We start from the raw sequence: 22097 nt of genomic DNA, 5'->3' as shown, positions 1-22097 counted from the left end.
TTTATTAAAAAATTTAGAGATCATCATTTGAGGCATTTCAGCTGCAACCTGGAAAGGTGAAATGAATAACAACTTGTAGATTTGATAGCTAAAAATGATTACTTTATTCTGTGGATAGCATTCTGTTATAGAGTCATAGAGATGTACAGCATGGAAACAGACCCTTCGGTCCAACTCGTCCATGCTGACCAGATATCCCAACCCAAACTAGTCCCACCTGCCAGCAGCTGGCCCATATCCCTCCAAATCCTTCCTATTCATATACCCATCCAAATGCCTCTTAAATGTTGCAATTTACCAACCTCCACCACTTCCTCTGGCAACTCATTCCATACATGTACCAACCTCTGTGTGAAAAGGTTGCCTCTTAGGTCTCTTTTATATCTTTCCCCTCTCACCCTAAAACCTATGCCCTCTAGTTCTGGACTCCCCAACCCCATGAAAAAGAATTTGTCTATTTATCCTATCCATGCTCCTCATAATTTTGTAAACACGGTGGCACAGTGGTTAGCACTGCTGCCTCACAGCGCCAGAGATCCGGGTTCAATTCCCGCCTCAGGCGACTGACTGTGTGGAGTTTGCACATTCTCCCCGTGTCTGCGTGGGTTTCCTCCGGGTGCTCCGGTTTCCTCCCACACTCCAAAAATGTGCAGGTTAGGTGAATTGGCCATGCTAAATTGCCTGTAGTGTTAGGTGCAGGGGTAAATGTAGGGGAATGGGTCTGGGTGGGTGCGCTTTGGCGGGTCGGTGTGGACTTGTTGGGCCGAAGGGCCTGTTTCCACACTGTAAGTAATCTAATCTAATCTAATCTAATCTAATCTATAAGGTCACCTTTCAACCTCCGACGCTCCAGGGAAAACAGCCCCAGCCTGTTCAGCCTCTCCCTATAGCTCAAATCCTCCAACCCTGGCAACATCCTTGTAAATCTTTTCTGAACCCTTTCAAGTTTCACAACATCTTTCCAATAAGAAAGAGACCAGAATTGCACGTAATATTCCAACAGTGGCCTCAGACAAAGTAACAGCTTCAAAATCTTCCCATAGGGCTCCATTAGACATCAGTGTATAAATTAATTGAGGGGAACCCAGGTCTGATTATGGTTGTGTTTGCTGTCACATAAAATGTACATTTTCCTGGTACCACCACAATTATGTTGAACATAAGTTGCATGCCAACAACTTCCTAGTCATGTAATCTGGCAATAGCTGTGAATGCAGCACCAATTGACTAGCCTCTGTTATAAAATCTTCAATAGTACAAATTTCAACAAGGAAACCAGTGACAGGAATGCTCAGCATATAATATTGTCTTTATTTTCATTATTTTATCAAAAAACAAAATAACTCCATGACTATTAAAACTGATTTCAGCCTTTCATCTGACTAAATAATTAAATAAATAAATAATGCTCCACTGTAGCCAATTGTTTATGGTAACCTTCTGCCTACGATTAGCTTAAAGGATTCTACTGCAATAATGAAAAGGCATGATGACAATTAAAGGGGAAGAAAGATAGAAATGAATCTTAAAAGTATATAGTAGAAGTGTTGTGATCTGGTAGTGTGGTGGTTTAGACTCTCCCTCTGTGCTGGAGTGGTTGCTGGCTCAGTTTCCAATTGTGGTTAACACACAAATCTGTGAGCCACATGTATCGCGTGTTTTCAGAATTCTTAGAAAGACCACTAGATACCTTATGCTTACTCACGAGCTGCCTTTCCCCCTTTTCTTTTAAATGCAGTTCTAGAAGACATTCATACCTCAACTGTGTCTTCATTTGCCAAAAAAAGCAGTGTATGCCAGCAAATATTTTACATTTGTCAACTGGAATGCAACATAGTCTGCTTCCTTAACATTATACCATTACATTGCCATCAGAAATGAAAACGTGTCACTCTTTAAATGGTAATAAACACATTAGAAAATGTAAAAACTTAATATCAAAATGTTTGGCTTCTGAACTGAAGTTTGATGTAGTTCATTCATAGTAGCTCTTCCATCTTGGAGGATAATCTTTTTTTTAATGAATGTTATAACTGCACTATTGCGAACATTTAAAGATAGTTATTAAGAAGAAGCTGTTCTATTATTTGTCTTCAACAAAATAAAATCACATAATTCTGAATGTGCTTTTCTCCAAGTAGAGTCCAATAGGTTCTGCTATTGAAAATATGGTCATAAATGTTGAGTGTCAGAACAATCCAGATACAACATATACAAAACCAATCCAGGCTCGCTTAAAGAAAAAACATTATATTAAAAATTGTGGGTAGCATGATGGCACAGTGGTTAGCACTGCTGCCTCACAGCGCCAGAGACCCGGATTCAATTCCCGCCTCAGGCGACTGACTGTGTGAAGTTTGCACATTCTCCCTGCGTCTGCATGGGTTTCCTCTAGGTGTCCTGGTTTCCTCCCACAGTCCAAAAATGTGCAGGTTAGGTGAATTGGTCATGCTAAATTGCCCGTAGTGTTAGATGTACGGGAATGGGTCTGGGTTGGTGGTGGGTCAGTGTGGACTTGTTGGCCAAAGGGCCTGTATCCACACTGTAAAGTAATCTAATCTGAGTATAATGGTTTATTATGGGTTTATCTGGGAACCATTCACTCAATCATCACAAGGAAGCCTGAATTCCCAATTCTTTTGGGTCTATTTTCATTGCAAAAATTCAAAACTATCATTTCCAAAAGCTGTCCACTTTCTAATAACAAAATATAAATGGCTGCTGTATTAATCTGAACAGAAATATCTTCACCTACACAACCAAATTCATTCTGGTGGAGCATTTAGTAAGAAATCACTTACTAGATAGAGAAGACCTTAGATTAGCTTCTTTTTAACAGCTTGTTTAAATATATGGTTACAACCAATAAAAATCACCATGACTCAATAATGGAAAGGCGATTATGTGGTTTTGAAGGGTGCCTTTATTTTCCAGCGGCCTAATACCCTACCAAGGTTTTATTTTGTAATTTTTGTCTGAGATTTTGCAAGGAATTTCCACAATAAGAAGTAAAACAATATTTCTATGTGAAAGATACATTTATCTGATAATGCTTCTGGCAAGGAGGTTTGCCACAGGGACTGTATATTAGGAATTCAACCCACAGTGCCCTGTTTTCCCCTTCTCTGAAATGAATAGGTGGACAATTTGGAGAAATAATTGCCCAAATTCCCAAAATGTGGTTCAAACTAGATGCTGGGCAATCGATGTTGTAAAAATGACATTTGATTTGAGCTAATCCCAAGAATTCTTTCATTTGGCTCCTCCAAAAAGGAATTCCATCGCAACACACAAAATGGGAATGCCAGACGTCAGAGGCATGGTGACACTGTGGTTAGTACTGCTACCTCACAACACTGGGGTCCCGGGTTCAATTCCACCCTCAGGTGACTGTGTGGAGTTTGTACATTCTCCCTGTGACTGCATAGGCTTTCTCCGGGTGCTCTGATTTTCTCCCACAGTCCAAAGACGTGCAGGTTAGGTGGATTGGCCATGCTAAATTGCCCATAGTGTCCAGGGATATGTCAGATTGGTGGGTTAGGCATGGGAAATGCAGATTTATAGGGTAGGGAGGTGGGTTTGGGTGAAATGCTCTTTGGAGGATCAGTGTGGACTTGATGGACCAAATGGCCTGCTTCTACACTGTAAGGATTCTATGATTATGTTATTCTTAATATTTAATAGGATATTATTGTAAGAAAATTAGTAAAATAAAGGTTGCATGAGAAAGCATTGGTGAGTAACATAAACAAAAACCTAGAATACTTTCTTTGTAAATATACGGAGCAAGAGAATGACTGGGAAAGAACAGGGCCCATCAAAGACCATAGAGGTAACAGAAGATGTGGGCAAGGTCATCAATGAATCCTTTATGTTGGTCTTCACAATGGAAATGGACAACATATATATCGACAAGAGGTTGGAGAAATGTGAAATATCATAAGAAATTAACAAAGAGAGAGAGGGGAGTTACTGGCAGGTGTACAGCAATTTTAAAAGTGGATAAATCTGAGGGCCCAGATGCGATGTATGAGATGTTGATGGAGACAAGGGAGGAGATATAATGTGCCCTGGCAGTAATTTCTAAATCTTCTCTGGCCATAGGTGTGGTGCTAGAGGACTGGAGAACTACTAACATTGCCCCATTATTTAAAAAAAAAGGGAAGTAAGGATAGACAGAAAACTTCAGGCTAGTCAATCCAATTGCAATGGTGGGAAAATGTTTATAAAGAATTCTCGGAGATAAAATAGCTTTGCTATTGGAAAGAAAGAGTTTATTCAGGGATAGTCAGCATGGATTTGTTCAGGGAGGGTTGTGTTTAACAAATTTGCTTGAATGTTTTGAGGAGCTAGCCATGACTGTTGATGAAAGTGATGTATTCGATGTGGTCTCCATGGAATTTGGCAACATTTTAACAAAGTCCCTTCTGGCAGACTGGTCAGGAAACCAAGAGATATGGGATCCAAAGCAGAGTAGAACATTGGATTGGCTAAGAGGCAGGAAGCAGAGGGTGATGGTAGAGAGATGCTTCCTTGACTGGATGCAAGTTTACAGTGGGGTCCTGCAGGGATTGATGTTGGGCCCCTTGATGGTTGCCATGTAAATTAATTATTTGGATATGAATGAATGGTATATAATGAAGAAGCATGCAAATGACCAAAATAATTGTGAGAAGGATAGACATAAATAAACTATAAGAAGTTATCAATGAACTGGCCAGATGGGCAGAGTAGGGACAAATGGAATTCAATCCAGAAATATGTAACATAATGCACTTCAGGAGTGCGAACAAAACAAAGTTTCACTCTGAATGGTGGAATCCTGGATAGTACTGAAGACCAGAGAGATAGTGGGAAGCATATCATAGATCACTGAGGATGGCAGGATAGATAGATAACGTAGTTAAGAAAGCTTCTGGAATACTTGCCCTTATTAGCTAAGGGGAGAATATAAGTACAGTGGAGTTATGTTGGAATGTTATGAGATGGTGGTTCTACCACAACTGGTCTATTGCATTCAGTTCCGATGGTCACATTATGGGAAGGATGTGATTTCACCAGGGAGAGGGCAGAGGAGAATTACCAGAATGCTGCCTGGTCTGGAGGATCTGAGCTATGAGGAAAGGTTGGGTTGTTTCCTTGGAAAAGGAATGATTGAGCAAGCACCACATCATAGAATCCCCTCAATGCAGAAAGAGGCTATTTGGGTCCCTTGGTCCAAGGGTACCCGGAGCTATGTGACAGCACTGCTAATGAGTCACTGTGCCACCTCTAACAGGTGTATGGAATAATGAGGGGCATTGATAGGCTGATTGAAAGGAATGTTTTCTCCATTAGTAGAGGCATGAATATCCAGGAGGCATAGACTTAAGCTAAAAGGTAGAAAACTAAGAGTAGAGTTGAGGGGATTGTTATTATTCAGAGGATGGGGTGTGGCTAGAACTTCCTGCCTGAAAGGGTGGTTGAGTCAAAAACTCTCATTACGTTTGAACAGTATTTAGTATTTGGCAGTATTCATTTGAGTTTCATAGCTCCCAGGATAATGGGCCAAAATCTGGGAAATGCAATTTGTGTAGTCAGACCTTTGTTGACTGGTGCAGACACAATGGGCTGAATGCCCTCCTTTTGTTTATGAGCTCTCCTAAGGACCTAGTCAGCCAGTGCACGAGTGTGATTTGATAGTGAGGCAAGACAAGCGAAGGGGTGTCCATGTTTAACTACCTCATATATCCTGAATTAGGATATCTTAGCTGGAAACAATAAAGGTTATCAAAGTGGCTTGTACATTCCTGGAATGCAGAGGACAAAATTTGATCAGTTTTGTCAATGGCAATCCAGTGATACAATCAGAAAATATGTGAGTGCATTTGTTGGTCAAAAGCAAATCATATTTGGCTGCGACGATTACTGCATATTGAATAACCCAAGAACCAAGGATCCAGACTCAGATATAAACAAGTTACTCAGGGAATGTGTTGAAGCATTGTTAGTTCCTGAAGAATCATATCCTTTGAGTAATCTGCAAGGGAAAGGAGAAAACTAGGAAGAAAATAAAAACAGTTCTTGTTTGGAAGGTGAAAAATTGGGGAACAATTCTGATCAAGTTTTAATTCTTTGAACAGAAATACAAAATCTAGCTAAGATATATTGTCTTATGTTTAAGAGACAATCAACTTTATTAAAGAAACCAGGAAGGTGATCAAATGATTGTTTTCCACTATGCAATATAGAAAACATATTTTGTTGAGCTATTCAAGAAAAAAAACAGATTAACATCTGACACACTGGCTAGAATTGCCTGGGAAGACACAAATTAAATAATCATGGGGCACCAGCAACAAAAGGGTTAAATTCTAGAAAAGATCTACTGTCTGTCAAAAACTCTCCTTTGTACCAAAAATACTATTCCCGAACAACAAAAATAAACAAACCACTTTACAATTATAAAGTATGAAGGGAATGCAGCATCAATATTCATCTTAATAGAAATATCTTTAAAAGTATTTAGAACAAAATACATTTTGATGACTACTTGTACTTTTCTACTCACTCTGCCAAAGAGGCTTAATGCAACTTACATACTGTGTGTTACAATGAAAAAGGGATGTATACTGCTGCTACTTTTCACTTGCTCTACCAAAATGAATCTATTTTTCAGCAAAATGGTTGGGGCCATTTTCAGAAAGTTAAAAGGTTGTGCTGTAATATTATTACTATTTTAATGACAAACATAAGCATTTATTTTTGAGATAATTTTCAATTAAGAATCAATACCAAGCTAACTTTAACAATAATTTACTTTGTGGAGTCTTGCTGGTTCTGTAATATAAGCATGCTTTAAAAATTATATTTAGAATTAATCATTTGAAGAGCAACTAAAGACTCATTTTGTTAGAGCAGCTTTACATTTCGTGCATTTATATATACTTTTCAAGCCTGTCTATTGTTGTGAAGTGTAGTTATAGAAAATACTTGCTTCGTGTCTGACCCAAAGTGCTTCCAGATAAACGTTTGTGTGTTTAACCACTCGTTTGATAATCAGGCTTGAATGAACAAAAGGTCTTTGATATGGGTTAGTACTCCATAAATAACATCTTCTCACAAAGATCATACAACATTGTACAACTGCATTGCCTCTTGTGCTTAAGGATACATCACAAGATATTTTGCCATTGCCCGCTATGTTCTCTCTAATTGCTTCAATCTTTACTGGCACCAGAACTCCTTATGCCAGTAACAATGATTTGATTATCAAAGGTTTGTTCGAAGTTTTACAAGTCGATGTCTGTGAGTTTACTGCATGAGCGCTGATAATGTTCATCATTAAGACTTCCACATTTTAATAGAGTGTTGCCATGCTTGAAATGAAACGCCGTGTTGAATTAATACCAGCACTCATTACTGCGAAAGTGTTGTCTTCGCTGATTCTAGTCTGATATTAGAGAGATATCCTGCCTCACCACTATTGGTAGAAAATGGGCTGAAGGATGTTTCCGTCTTGTTTTGTGCCCTCTCCGTGGAGACCCTTTTCCATTTAAAGCCACAAACATTTGTCGTTCATTGTGCTTCCACTTCATGGAAGCGTAGGTATTGTAACCATTCTCTTCTATTCTTTCTTTAAGTTTGCAGTCATTATTAAAATCTTTCTGCAAAACAAAATTAAAACAATGTTGCAAATATTAAACTTCCAGAGTTTCACATTCATCCTTAATTAGCTGCCAATTGCAATCACCAAAATTTTCAGCTGCTGTGAAAATTAATAAATGTCTTTATTGCGAATTGAATGATTACATGTCAGCACGTTCATGACATTTCTCTGATTAAAAGAACATTAACTACTTATTTGCTCAAGCACAAGCAGTCCTCTACTGCTACTGTGGGTCAGAAATTCATGAGCAATGTCGAAGGTAGGCAATGGGCTATGGACCCAGAGTTTGACAGAATTCTGAAGTTGGTATGAATGTGTGGTCAGTTAGGAGATGTGACATGCGCTGTCTGACCAATTAGGTATCTGTGATGGGCTTTTATGCAGCTCATGCCTCTTTATAATGATGCTTCTGAAGCCAGTGGCTGCCACCCTCAGTATTGGCACTCTACCACTCATGCCTTCAACAATGGTGTATGGTGTAACTAACCCTGCCACTGGCTGCTCACCCTGACCTTCATACTATCCAATCCTTATCTATTTAACTCATTGACTCACCATCTGCTGTGCGATGCTATTGCACCTCTTACTATGAATCCTGCTTTGACAGGCTTCATTACACTCCATTGTCCATGTGTCTAGACTGTGTCAGTATTATACTTGTTGCAGGTTTGTCAGTTCAGTTGTTAATCACTGTGTTTTGTGGAGGTGAGGTATTCTATCGTAGACCAGGGTTGGGGTGAAACTATTGGAAGCCAGAATGTCTTGTTTGAATTTCTCCTGTTCCCCCTCTGACTATCCATATTCAGGTGGTCTTCTCAAGCTCTTTCAAAATTTGAGTTATGAATGTATTGAAATCAAGATTTAGGGCTCCATATCCTACCCTATCACATGCATACCTGGGATTCCAACTGAATATCTCAGCTCACTCCATTCTTAAAACTTCAGGCTTAATACTAAGTAAGCATTACGAATTTATTTCACTTCACCCTCCCATTCCACAGTCTCCTGTGATGAAATTAAGCCTATTAAGTAAGTGATAAACATTTAGTGATAGACATTGCTGAGTGAATGTCTTTAGATTTTAGATTAGATTACAGCGTGGAAACAGGCCCTTCGGCCCAACAAGTCCACACCAACCCGCCGAAGCGCAACCCACCCATACCCCTACATTTACCCCTTACCTAACACTACAGGCAATTTAGCATGGCCAATTCACCTGACCTGCACATCTTTGGTGCTGTGGGAGGAAACCGGAGCACCCGGAGGAAACCCACGCAGACACGGGGAGAACGTGCAAACTCCACACAGTCAGTTGCCTGAGGCGGGAATTGAACCCGGGTCTCAGGTGCTGTGAGGCAGCAGTGCTAACCACTGTGCCACCGTGCTGCCCACCGTGCCATCTTGGTACAATGTAACATTTAAATGGCTCATAAAGCTATTTTTGACCTTAGATTGTCTTGACAATTTTGAGGAGGCTTTTTCAAAAATGTGCATTGAAAGCTTTCATTTATCCTGATTCCCTAAATTTGCTTGCTTAAGACAATAAATTTAATAATTTATTCATAAATTAAGATATATGACTAAATGAAAACAAAGTAAAATAAAATTCAATTTGTGTTAGAGATTGTGCTTCATGTTATTTTTATTCAATTTGGCCCTGTGAATAAATTATTTTCAGATTGCTTATTCATTGCTGAAAGTTATCTTTGTAACTCTGTTCCCCAGAGAGAGTTATTCATGTGCAATAGAGTGTAACTGTTCTCAACATACAGCAATATCATTTTATGAGGACAGGAATCAGAGAAACTGTCATGGGCAGAACATTCCAGCCAACTCACATCAATCATTGAACAACAGGGAGTTCCTGGATGGTGAAAACAAATCTGTTGCATGTTTTACAGATTTGCAAGCAATAATTAGAATACATATACTACTATTTGTTACCATGTCATGACTATCCCATGAACCTGTTGAATTGCATTTTGCTGGAACAGATTTTAATTTTTGCATTAATTGTAGTCTGATCTTATTTAAAAATACCTGCATATTCATCATATATTTAAATAATTTATTATGACAAACATTACCCATGGATTTTATGGAAGGATTTTGCATTTTGGGTATTGGATCCAGAGTTTGGCAGCAAGTCCTTTTGCTTGGATCTCCATCCCATCTATCCCATCAAGCTCATTGCCTCAGAACTGAATACACAGACTCTGATTTCACACTCCCCCTTTGAAATATTTTCAGGTTCAATTCCATTTCCTCTTGCAGTCTACCCGAGAATCATCTGCACCCATACATCCTTACCAGCTTTCTTCACTCCTGTAGTGATGATTGCTGATTTCATGACTCCTCTTCTCCACTATTTAAGACTTTCATTTCAATTTCTAGGCTATAAAATGGACTTTGTTACACACGAAGTCACATTTCTGAGGACCAAAGTCATGTGATTCAAAGACTGAATTATATCCAATCACAATTTGGGTAGAACCACTATCCAGATGTCCCTGGCAGCATCCTATAACAGGCATTAGATCCCTAATGTCCATCACCCAGGGGTCTAACATCCTTGCATGCTCTGCTCACATAAACAGGTGATGATGATGAATTGGTCAGGGCCTGCCCTGCTCAGGTTTCTTCATTTTCTGCCAACTGAAGGCAAACTTTAAGAGAATAATCTAATCAGAAAACTCTCATGGAGCCAAAAGGTGACTGGAAGGCTCCTTTGACTCGATTGTCGTTGTGATGATCTTCCCCCATTTTGTTACCTGTTCTAACTTCTCTTCTAAATAAAATGGAAGCTGACAGTGAAGGCAAAAAGTCTTGATGCCTCTCACAGAAAATGATAACGAGTCCAATTTTGGGTGTACCTGAGCTTCTTGGTTGGTTTTCAAGCTGTTTATACACTCCCAATATTTCAGTTTGTATATGTTTCCAAAACCATTCCTTAGATTTCTCCAAATTTCTACCTTTATTGTTTTTAATCAGTTCCTTGCCTTCAAAAATATTCCAAGAAGTTCCTTTACATCAGTAACTTTAAGTAAATTCTAAAGTAAAAAGCAGAAAATGCTGCAAACACTCAGCATGAGGCGGCATCTTTGGAAACAGAAGCAGCTTAAGTGTTTCCGTTTGATGATCTTCATTGATGTAAAAGGACATCGCTGTTTTCACAGCTGCTGTCAGAGTTACCGAACATTTCCAATATTTATTGATTTTACTCCAGATTTTCAGCATTCTCAACATTTTCCCTTTAGTTTGTGTGCACTTGTGAATTTAATTGAAGTTTCTTTTGAGCAAACAGTGCAAACAGAGCAAAAGATATTTTGAATATACCTACCACACGCAATAGTTTAAGGCCAACTTTGGGTAGTAGCATATCTGTGATCCTTGTTTTAATTATTTTTAACCAACCTGTTCAGACATCTCTGGAGCACATTGAACTTGAACCTGGAACTTCTGGCTGAGAGGCAGGGATGCTTCCACTGTGCCACAAAAGACCCCTATGATCCTTGTTCTATACTGAATTAGCTGCATGGCATTTCAAGTGCCATAATTAGCCTTAGTCCCTTTAGATGAGATGGAAGGGTGAATCAGCTGGGGTTTGTGTACTTCATTGTGGAATTGAATGAAAGCATATGAACTTTAGGTCAGCATGGTGGCTCAGGGATTAGCACTGCTATCTCACAGCGCTAGGGACCCGGGTTTGAGTCCCGCCTTGGGTGACTGTCTATGTGGAGTTTGCATGTTCTCCCCGTGGGTTTCCTCTGGGTGTTCTGGGTTCCTCCCACAATCCAAAGATGTGCAGCTTAGGTGAATTGGCCATGCTAAATGGCCCATAATGTTAGCTGCGTTAGTCAGGGGTAAATATAGGGTAGAGGAGTGGGTCTGGGTGAGTTACTCTTCGGAGGGTTGGTGTGGACTTGTTGGGCTGAAAGGGCTTGTTTCCACACTGTAGCAAATGGAATCTAAAAAAAATGAACACTGTCTCTATTGAAAAGCCTTATAGGAAAAATGTGTCTTGAGACGAGTATGATTTACCAGGTGGGGCCAAACAGTATTTGTGGATTTGTACCCTGATGTAAGATGGTATCTTAAGAATAGCTGAGGAGATGAATTGAACGAGAAGAAAAGTACCACAGAATTCGTAAGAGGAATAAAGTTAATGCAGTAATTCCTGAATAATTAGTTCAGTTAAATCTAATCTAATCAACTCAAGCAACACAGCAGTAATCTGACAGTTGATATGTTCTGTGACTTAAGCTTTGGCCTATTAGTAACTAATTCAATTGCTGACCACATTATAATCTGCAGATAATTAAGCCATAAATCATTATAATCTCTTTTTAACGACACTATAATTGAAATGCTTTTAAAGAGTACTTACTGAGCCATAGATCTTTCCTCTCTTGTTCATGGCCAAATAATAATTGCTGTTAATTGCTTTAATAGCCACAACGCCAACTTCCACAGACGTAATTTTCAGTATACCTGGAACAAAACAAAATAATATTATTACTTTCAAGACCACAGCAAGAGTATTTCAGAGAATATAGATTAATTGACACCAATTGCAAGTAGAAAATTATTTAAATAGATGCTGTAAAAAATGTCATTTCTGAAACTGCACATGCATTATTGAGGAAAGAATAGTAATTCAGAGTGCTATGGAAATGAAGTTTGGGTAACATTACTGTTCCACAGTAAACTCAATTTCTTACAGTTACACTTAAGTTCCTCACAATATATTATGAACATCTCTGTCTCACTGTCAGAGTATAGTAAAAGGGAATGGTGTAGAAGAGGGTGTCACAATCGCAGTGATTGGCCTGCAACAATGAATCAACAATGAACAAATGTTTTGTTACATTTGATTTGAGTTGTGTTTTAACAGATATTAAAGCCCCATCATTGAGTATGAAGGGAGGAAAAAGACTGAGGGATCTATACACATAGAAAATGGAGCAGAAGTAGACCACCCACCCCCTCAAGATTGCTTCACTATTCAATAAGATCATGGTCAATCCTTTTGAATGTTACACTCTCACCCACATCTGATAACTTTTGATTCACTTGGAAACAAGAATCTATTTACCTCTGTCTTAAAAATGTGACTGCTTTGAGATATTTTGCTGTCAACCTACTACCCAGTTTTTCTTCAGAATCAGAATGATGTTGGGATTAAAGTTGCAATGAGAAACCAATGAGATCTCACTGAATGATGAAGCAGACGGGATGGGCTGAATGGCCTACTTCAGATCCTAGGTTGCATGGTCTTCTAGTCAACAATTTGCCTCTTAACAGATGAAGCAGGGCTTCTGCTGGAAATATGTGGATTAAAAAGTTAAAGAGATCACCATTGGAAATTCAGAAAAGCTAGAAATTCAGGTTTGGAGAGGCTGGGTGAGAATGACACCTCTTACTGTGACTCCATTGAAGACATCCAGACTAATGCTTAACTTTCTACTGTACCCTATCCTCATCATTCCTGCCTCATCCCGTCAAAGACACTCTGCCACTTGGAAACCATGGTGAAGTAGTTGAATTTCCGATGGTCATGTCCCCTTCCCACTGCCAATCTGTGCATTGCCGACATGTTATGTTATGATCTTATACTCCACAACCACCTGATGAAGGAGCGGCGCTCCAAAAGCTACAGCTTCCAAATAAACCTGTTGCACTATAACTCGGTGTTGTGTGATTTTTAACTTTGTACGCCCCAGTCCAACACCAGCACCTCCAAATCTTGCCGACATGAGCAGCCTGTCAGTTCTATGCAAATGAGACTCATCTGTACAAATGTTTGGTGACATCAGCAGTAGCCAATCCATAATGAGAGTCATCATCAAAAGTCAAGCAACTGTTATGCAAAGTAGTTCATAAATGGAAAATCATGAATAATCATTTTAACTGATCACGTTTTTAAAAAATCTAACGGGGAACTGAAGTGAAACTGTTCAAATAGTGACACAGATATGGAGTGACTTCATGAATATGTGAACCAAGAGATAGCTGAAGCAAGCAAAAGACACAATGGTATGTGTTTGTACAGAATTATGAGACCATCTTGACCATTGAACTCCTGTGAACAAACTGTATTTAGCATTTACAAACAAATGTCTGTGGTTCCATTATGTCTGGATTGATATCCATACGTCTTGGAGAGTCTAATCTCAAAATGGCTTCAGAGGATAAAACCCATTCATCAATCATGTTATGCTTATAAACCCAAAATATTTTCTTTTGAGACATCTTTATGTATTAATGTTCTATCCATGAACCCAAGATGTGATATTGACTGAAAGTTTAAGATTGGTGGCCAATTATTTCCACGGCTATAATGTTTACACTGTAAGAGGAAATATTTGGGGACAGATTAAGATTTGCTAGGTTAAGGCAGGGATGATCTTCATAGGTGAGAACATACTTCCATGGTAATTGTTTGGTGAGGGTTGTTCAACTGTTGTTGAGAATAAAAAGGAACAAAATTTATTAATGTTGATTAAAATTGAAGTTATCATTGGTATAATAGTCAAGTAAAATGTACTGAGTAATGATCTTTGATCAACTTACCCCAGCAGGAAGGATCCAGGCCAGACTCTGGAATTACAGTATTAGAAGAGAGATGCGGTTTTTACTTCCCGAGGAAAGTGCTCCAATCCCATAAACCACTGACAATATCAGCTGAATATAAAAGAACCCCCACCATTTCTTCAGTCCAACATTGATTCCCTGTGCATCAGGACAATGTCACTCTAGCATCTTACACTTTAACGAGAATTCCCATCCACCTTAGTAGAATTAATGCAATTTCAGTAACTGAGACTGCCCAATCAAGTAGAACTCAACGTTAAAATTTGATGTTCTAATGTCAGAGCTGTGTAGCAAAACAAAGATCATGCAGCATATGGATGTATGAAAATATGATGTATTCTTTAAGTTTGTATTGATTATTACTGTCACGAACATCAACACTGATAGGCATAATTTATCAATACCCTTCGTAAGGTTTCACTTTTTAATAAATTTCATAACTGTTCAGCAAAGTTTCACATCAAATTGAATGATATAATAGCAATGTTTAAGAAGCATTTACACGGACATCTGAACAAGCAGAGAACAGCGGGATATGGACCATGTGCAAACAGATGGGGTTAGGATAGAATGGTCAGCACAGACATAGGCCCTTCAGCCCACGCTGTTGTGCCCAGCATTTATCTTAATCTAAGATCAGCCTAACCTACACACCCCTCAATTTACTGCCATCTATGTGCTTGTCCAGCAGTCACTTAAATATCCCTAATGTCTCTGACTCTACCATTGACTTTACACAGAGGGTGGTAGGTGCATGGAACACGTTGCCAGCAAAGGTAGTAGAGGCAGGCATGGTAGATTCATTTAAGATGCGTCTGGACAGATGCATGAGTAAGTGGAGAGCAGAGGGATACAGATGCTTTGGAACTGGGCGAAAGGTTTAGACAGTAGATTTGGATTGGCTCAAAGGGCCTGTTCCTGGGCTGTAAATTTTCTTTGTTCTTTGTTCTTTCTTCTGCTCTGACATCTCCCCGATACCTTTCTCCAATCACCATAAAATTATGACCCCTCGTGACAGTCATTTCTGCCTGGGGAAATGTCTCTATGTACTCTATCCATGCCTCTCATTACCTTGCACACCATAATCAAGCCACCTCTCTTCCATCTTCTCTCCTGTGTGAAAAACCCTAGCTCACTCAACCTCTCTTTATAAGACATGCCCTCCAATCCAGGCAGCATCCTGGTAAATCCACTTTGCACCCTCTCTAAAGCACCTACATCTTTCCAATAATGTGGTGATCAGAACTGGATACAATATTCCAAGTGTGGTTTAACCAGGGTTTTATAGAGCTGCAACCTCAGGGCTCTTCAACTCAGTCCCCCTGTTAACAAAAGCCAAAACACCATACACCTTCTTAACAATCCTATCAACTTGGGGAGCAACTTTGAGGGATCTATTTTCATGGACCTGCTGTTCCTTCACACTGCCAAGAATCCTGTCTTTAACCCTGCATTGAATGCATTCATATCCAAATTCAAATTCGACCTTCCACAATGAAACACTTTGCATTTATCCAGGTTGAACTCTATCTGCTACTTCTCAGCCCAGCTCTGCATCCTTGTCTTGTTGTAGCTTGCAGCACCCCTCAACACTATCTACAACACCTCTGACCTTGGTGTCATCAGCAAACTTACTAATCCACCCTTCCACTTCTTCATCCAAGTCATTTATAAAATCTACAAAGTGCAAAGACCAAGAATAGATCCCTGTGGGACACCAATGGTCACTGACCTCCAGAAAGAATACTTTCCATCACTACTCGCTGCCTTCTTTCAGTCAGCCAATTCTATATCCAGCCAGCCAAATTTCTCTGTATCCCATACCTCCTAACTTTCTGAATGAGCCTACAGTGGGGAACCTTATCGAATGCCTTCCTGATATCCGTATACACCACATCCACTGCTCGACCTTCGTCAACTTGTCTCAAGTTGATATTTACAAATCCTATCTCTCAGAATCCTTTCCAGTACCTTGCGTACCACAGATGTAAGACTGACTGGTCTGTTATTCCCAGAGATTTCCCTATTCCCTTCTTGAACAGAGGAACAACATTCGCCTCCTTCCAATCAGCCGGTACTACTCCCGTGGAAAGTGAGGATGCAAAGATCATCTCCAGAGGCTCAGCAATCTCATTCCTCGCTTCCCAGAGTAACCTTGGATATATCTGGTCTGGCGCTGGGGATTTATCTATCTTGATGTTTCCCAGAATTTCCAGCACATCTACCTTCTTAATATCAATCTGTTCAAGCCTATTAACCTGGTCCATCGTGTTCTCACTATCAATAAGGTCCCTTTCTCTAGTGAACGCTGAAGCAAAAAACAACTTTAGGGCCTCCCCTATCTCTTCAGTCTCCAGACACAAGTTCCCTCCACTATCTCAGATCAGCCCTACCCTCTGTCTGATCATTCTCTTATTCCTCATGGAAGTGTAGAAAGCATTTGGGCTTTCCCTCATCCTTCCCGCCAAGATTTCTTTGTGCCCCCTCCTAGCTTTCCTCAGTCCATTTTTCAATTCTTTCCTAACTACCCTGTAATCATCTAAAGCTGGGCCAGATCTTTGCTTCCTCAACCTTAAGTAAGATCCTTCTTCCTTTTGATGAGAAGTCCTCTTCTCTTGTCATCCATGGCTCCTTCATCTTACCATTCCTTGCCTGTCTCAGTGGGACAAGTTGTCTAACACTCGCACAAGTGCTCCTTAAACAGCCTCCACATTTCTGTTGTGCATTTCCCTTGGAAAAAATGTTCCCAATTTATATACCACATCACCTTTCTAATAGCAGTGTAATTTCCCCTCTCCAATTAAATACCTTTCCGTACTGTCTGTTCCTATCCCTCTCTATGGCCATGGGAAAGGTGACACAGTTGTGGTCACTGCCAGCGAAATGCTCTCCCACTGAGAGATCTGATACCTGGCCTGACTAGATGCCTAGCACCAAATCCAATATGGCCTCCTCCCTTGTTGGCCTTACCACATATTGAGTCAGGAATCCTTCCTGGACACACTTGACAAAATCAGCTCCATCCAGACCATCTGCTACAAAGGAAGTTCCAATTAATATTGGCGAAGTTGAAGTCATTCACATCAACAAGCCTGCTACATCTGCACCTTTCCAAGATCTGCTGTCCAATCTGTGCTGCTAATGGAAGGTCTACAGAAAATACCCAATAAAGTGACTGCTCCTTTCCTGTTAATGACTTCCCCCCATACTGACTCAGTAGACAAACTCTCCTCAACAACCTCCATTTCTGCACCTGTGATGCACTCTCTAATTAATAATGTTACTCCCCCTCCTCTTTTACACCCCTCCCTGTTCTTTTTAAAATATCTAAACTCTGCAACATCCAGCAACCATTCCTGTCCCTGTGAAATCCATGTCTCTGTTATGGCCACAACATCTTAGTTCCAAATACTGATCCATGCTCTAAGTTCATTACTCTTATTCCCGACACTTCTTGCATTGAAACAGACACACATTAGCCCATCCCTTTGCCCTATCAACTATGTATCCTTCCTGATAGACTCTCTGCATTCTATTTCTGTCCGTTCAACAACCACCCTCTCCTTTGATCTTTAGATCTGGTTTTCATCCCCTTGCCAAACTAGTTTAAACCCTCTGAAGTGCTCCAGCAAATCTCCCGCTCAGAATGTTGGTCCAGTTTAAGTGCAACCCTTCCATCATGTACAGGTCTCACCTTCCCCAGAAGATACCCCAATGATCAACATAAGGCCGCCCTCCTGCACCAGCCCTGTAGCCACATGCTTAGCTTCACTCACTCCCTGTTCCTCACCTTATTAGCACGTGGCACTGGTAGTAATCCTGAGATTACTACTCTGTTTATCCTGCATTTTAGCTTCCAAGATAACTCCCTGAGATCACTTTTTAGATCCTCCTCCCTTTTCCTACTATGTCATTGGTGCCAGTGTGCACCACGGCTTCTGGCTGCTCACTCTACCCCTTCAGAATCTTGTAGACTCAATCACAGATACCCTGGACCCTGGCACCAGGGAGGCAAAATACCTTCTGGGAGTCCCCTTCGAGACCACAGAATCTGCTGTCCTTTCCTCTAACTACAGTATTGAGTCTCCTACCTCTGGCTGTTTTCTAATCACCCACCTTCCCTTTTGATCCACAGAGCCAGGATCAGTGCCAGAGAGCTGGCCACTACAGCTTTCCCCTGGTAGGTAACCCCCCCCCCCCCCCCCCCCCCCCCCCCCACCACCACCACCTCCCAAACAGTGTCCAAAATGGTATACTTATTGAGGGAAATGGCCACACAGGGGATTCCTGCATTGCCTGTTCCCTTTTTGCCCCCGACCGTAACACATCTACCTTTTTCCTGTACCTGAGATGAGAGTACCTCCCTGTAACTCCTCTCTATTACCCCATCCACCTCCCGAACGTTCTGAAGTTCATCCAGCGCCAGCTCCAGTTGCCTAATGCAGTTTCTGAGGAGCTGGAGTTGGGAGCACTTTCTGCAGATGAAGTCAGTGGGGACACATGATGGGCCGAAGGGCTTGTTCCTTTGCTGTACTTTTCTGTGTTGTATACAGGCAACCATCAATTACAACATTACAGTGTGCAACAGAAGGTTATGTTGAATCTGATAATCAAGCATTTTGATCAAATTTTAAGCCAATATGGTAAGGCATATTTAGTGCATAATTAACTAATTATTAACTAGTAGCAATAAAGGAGTTAAATGTTTATTGCCCACAGCCTTCGTCATTTAAGGTTATACTATAGTGGCTGGATTAGTGGTGCTGGAAGAGCACAGCAGTTCAGGCAGCATCCAAGGAGCTTCGAAATTGACGTTTCGGGCAAAAGCCCTTCATCAGGAATAAAGGCAGTGAGCCTGAAGCGTGGAGAGATAAGCTAGAGGAGGGTGGGGGTGGGGAGAAAGTAGCATAGAGTACAATGGGTGAGTGGTGGAGGGGATGAAGGTGATAGGTCAGGGAGGAGAGGGTTGAGTGGATAGGTGGAAAAGGAGATAGGCAGGTAGAACAAGTCCGGACAAGTCATGGGGACAGTGCTGAGCTGGAAGTTTGGAACTAGGGTGAGGTGGGGGAAGGGGAAATGAGGAAACTGTTGAAGTCCACATTGATGCCCTGGGGTTGAAGTGTTCCGAGGCGGAAGATGAGGCGTTCTTCCTCCAGGCGTCTGGTGGTGAGGGAGTTGCGGTGAAGGAGGCCCAGGACCTCCATATAGCGTACTGAGGCTATGAGATTTTGGACTGTTTCATTAACAGGCAGACCTGACCACTACAACTTTCCCCTGGTACATCGCTCAGCTTCCCCCCCCCAACAGGATCCAAAACGGCATACTTATTATTGAGGGGAACGGCCACAGGGGATCCCTGCACTTCCTGTTGCCTTTTGAGGTTGTGCTATAGAGTACTGAGATTATGAGATTTTGGGCTGTTCCATTAACAGGCAGATCTGAGTTACTTGTTTATTGTTGGAGTATTGTTGCTTTTCTTCTGAATCATTGTGACAAGATATGGGTAAGGCAAGGACAGAGAGGCAGACTATTGCAGCCCTCCTGTGATTCAGTTGCATGGCCTCAAGATTGGTATGTACACTTCCTGCTCACACTGCTGCGCTACTGAGTAAACAAGGACCTAGGTGACTGCTGTCCGCAGGGTGTGAACATCTGCTGCCCAGCTGGTCCCAGCTAAATTGTGGATTAAATTGATTAAATTGAGTCTGGTCTTTATCTTGGCTTGAGTTTTCTTCAGATGTTGACGGTTTGATAAACTACAATCCAGAACCACTCCAAGGTAATTTGGAAAATTGCGTGTTCAGTTGTGTAGTAGGGAGCACACAAGGAGTTCTTTGCTTGTTGGGAGTTCAAATGCAATGCAGAGACAAGTGTTTTCTAAAGATTTGGACAAAGCTGCCACGGTTTATATTTGACCAAAAGTCTTCTGAAAGCATATGTTCTGCTAGGGGAAAAGTTCTCGCTTAGATGGCTATCACAAGGTCATCTGCGCAATCTAAATTTCTTTGACTGAGTCGGCGAGATGAATATGAACAAAATGATAGTGCCAAGTCTGAACCACGCAAGGGAGGAAGATATCAGTCTTCACCTTTTTTTTTCTGCTAAGCACAACAGCTTGAGTACTGACATTATCCAAGCGATCAAATGGCCATCGATGGCAATCAGGAGAGAAGCACTCACTCCTTTTTGCTACGAATATTGTAGTTAATGGGCTCCTAGTTTCTAATGGCCAGGCTGTTAGTGTTATACAGCGGGACCCTGTGGAATCCCCAGTTATACAGACTCCTTGGGACTGCCCTGGTAATTAAAAATAATGCTGGGCAATTCTCCTTTGCTTGGAACCCTCCCACAGTATCCACTTGAATCTGGGAATTCAGAATGTGCAGCTACAGTTAACTACATTGGTACCAAGGAAATGTTAGACTTTTTAAAAATCAAACTTCTGGATAACTATTAGACTGACACTCATCCAAAGTATCACACATACCCTCAACTACACCTTCCGTAGACTCCTTCCATCCCCTTGACACTGCTGCAGGAAGGCAGTCGAGAGTGTGGTGCTGGAAAAGCACAGCAGATCAAGGCAGCATCTGAGGAGCGGGAGAATCGATGTTTCAGGCAAAGGCTATCATCAAGAATCAGGTTTATGCTCAAAACGTCGATTCTCCTGGTCCTTGGATGCTGCCTGACCTGCTGTGCTTTTCCAGCATCACACTCTTGACTCTGATCTCTAGCATCTACAGTCCTCAATTTCTCCTCAGGAAGGCAGTGGGCTGTATAATGAGACCTGAAAGTGTAATATACCTGGAGACATTGGGGCCTGTTTGTGGGGAACTCTGCAATCTGTACAAAGCAATCTGTCAAGCTTGCTTCTTCGGATTGTGGAATGGGAGAGAAGTGCTTGCTTTAAGAATGATTTGGAGATGCCGGTATTGGACTGGGGTGTACAAAGTTAAAAATCACACAACACCAGGTTATAGCCCAACAGGTTTAATTGGAAGCATTAGCTTTCGGAGCGCTGCTCCTTCATCAGGTGGTTGTGGAGGACACAATTGCAAGACACAGAATTTACAGCAAAAAAGCTTTAAGAAAGTTTTAAGAAGTATGACCTCAGTCACCTGCTTAATACAAACATGTACTGCAGATTGGCTGGAGTTACTGATATTCACTGTGACAACCTGAAAGGAGCCTGAGGCAAGGGAGTTCAGGCTGCAGTGACCTCGGCTGCTATGATTGGTCATGCCAGAAGGATTCTATTAAGAAAAAAGTGCAAGACCAGTTGCCCCTTGAGATTTCACAATGCTATTTATCAGTAGAGCAGCAAAACAAAAGTACGCAATTCAAACTAAATATCTCCCAAGGCCTTTCAGCATTTTACCAGGGAATAACTGAGGTGCTGGCTGAACATGTACCATCTTGTGGATACAGACTAGGAGCTAGCAATGTGAGAATGGTTTAAGGGGTGCCAATTAAAAGCAAATGATGATATTGGCATATCTTTATCATGGCTCCGCTGAGAAACTTTGGGCACCAACACCGAGGGCTGCCTGAAAACCGAAACATCATGTGTCCCATGTGCTTTTTTTTCTGCTACTATCCTGTTTTTGTTAGATGTAAATGGTTTGATAACAAGGTAAAAATGACCCCTGTTTATTCCTTGGCATAATAGACAATAACAAATTTACAAAAATCCAAATCTGCATTCTAGTTCAACACATCTGGCCACTTCAGTATTTACAGACACCAAGAGATGGATGTAATTTGAGGCCCCATTCCCACCCTGGTGCAAACCAGAATAAAGTGAAAGTCTCCTGCTCTGCTTTCCCATGCTGAGCTGGTTGTCTGCGGATTACAC

General features: G+C 41.0%; 1 protein-coding gene across 1 annotated transcript in view; it reads right to left on the bottom strand.

Annotated features, from left to right (window-relative positions):
* Window positions 1-1297: 1297 nt before the first annotated feature.
* Window positions 1298-22097, bottom strand: part of LOC122555464 (fibroblast growth factor 10) — a 140438-nt gene continuing 119638 nt past the window's right edge. The window contains exons 3-4 of the mRNA XM_043701493.2: window positions 12036-12139; window positions 1298-7646 (exon numbers count right to left, since the gene is read on the bottom strand). Of these exons, the coding sequence (XP_043557428.1) occupies window positions 7428-7646; window positions 12036-12139 (323 nt within the window). The 3' untranslated portion in view covers window positions 1298-7427. The remainder of the gene's footprint in view (window positions 7647-12035; window positions 12140-22097) is intronic.

This window comes from Chiloscyllium plagiosum, unplaced genomic scaffold (genome assembly GCF_037043375.1).
Source record: "Chiloscyllium plagiosum isolate Xiang-an unplaced genomic scaffold, Cpla_swu_hap1 HiC_scaffold_1, whole genome shotgun sequence".
Taxonomy (NCBI): domain Eukaryota; kingdom Metazoa; phylum Chordata; class Chondrichthyes; order Orectolobiformes; family Hemiscylliidae; genus Chiloscyllium; species Chiloscyllium plagiosum.
This window is presented reverse-complemented; position numbering and strand designations above follow the sequence as displayed.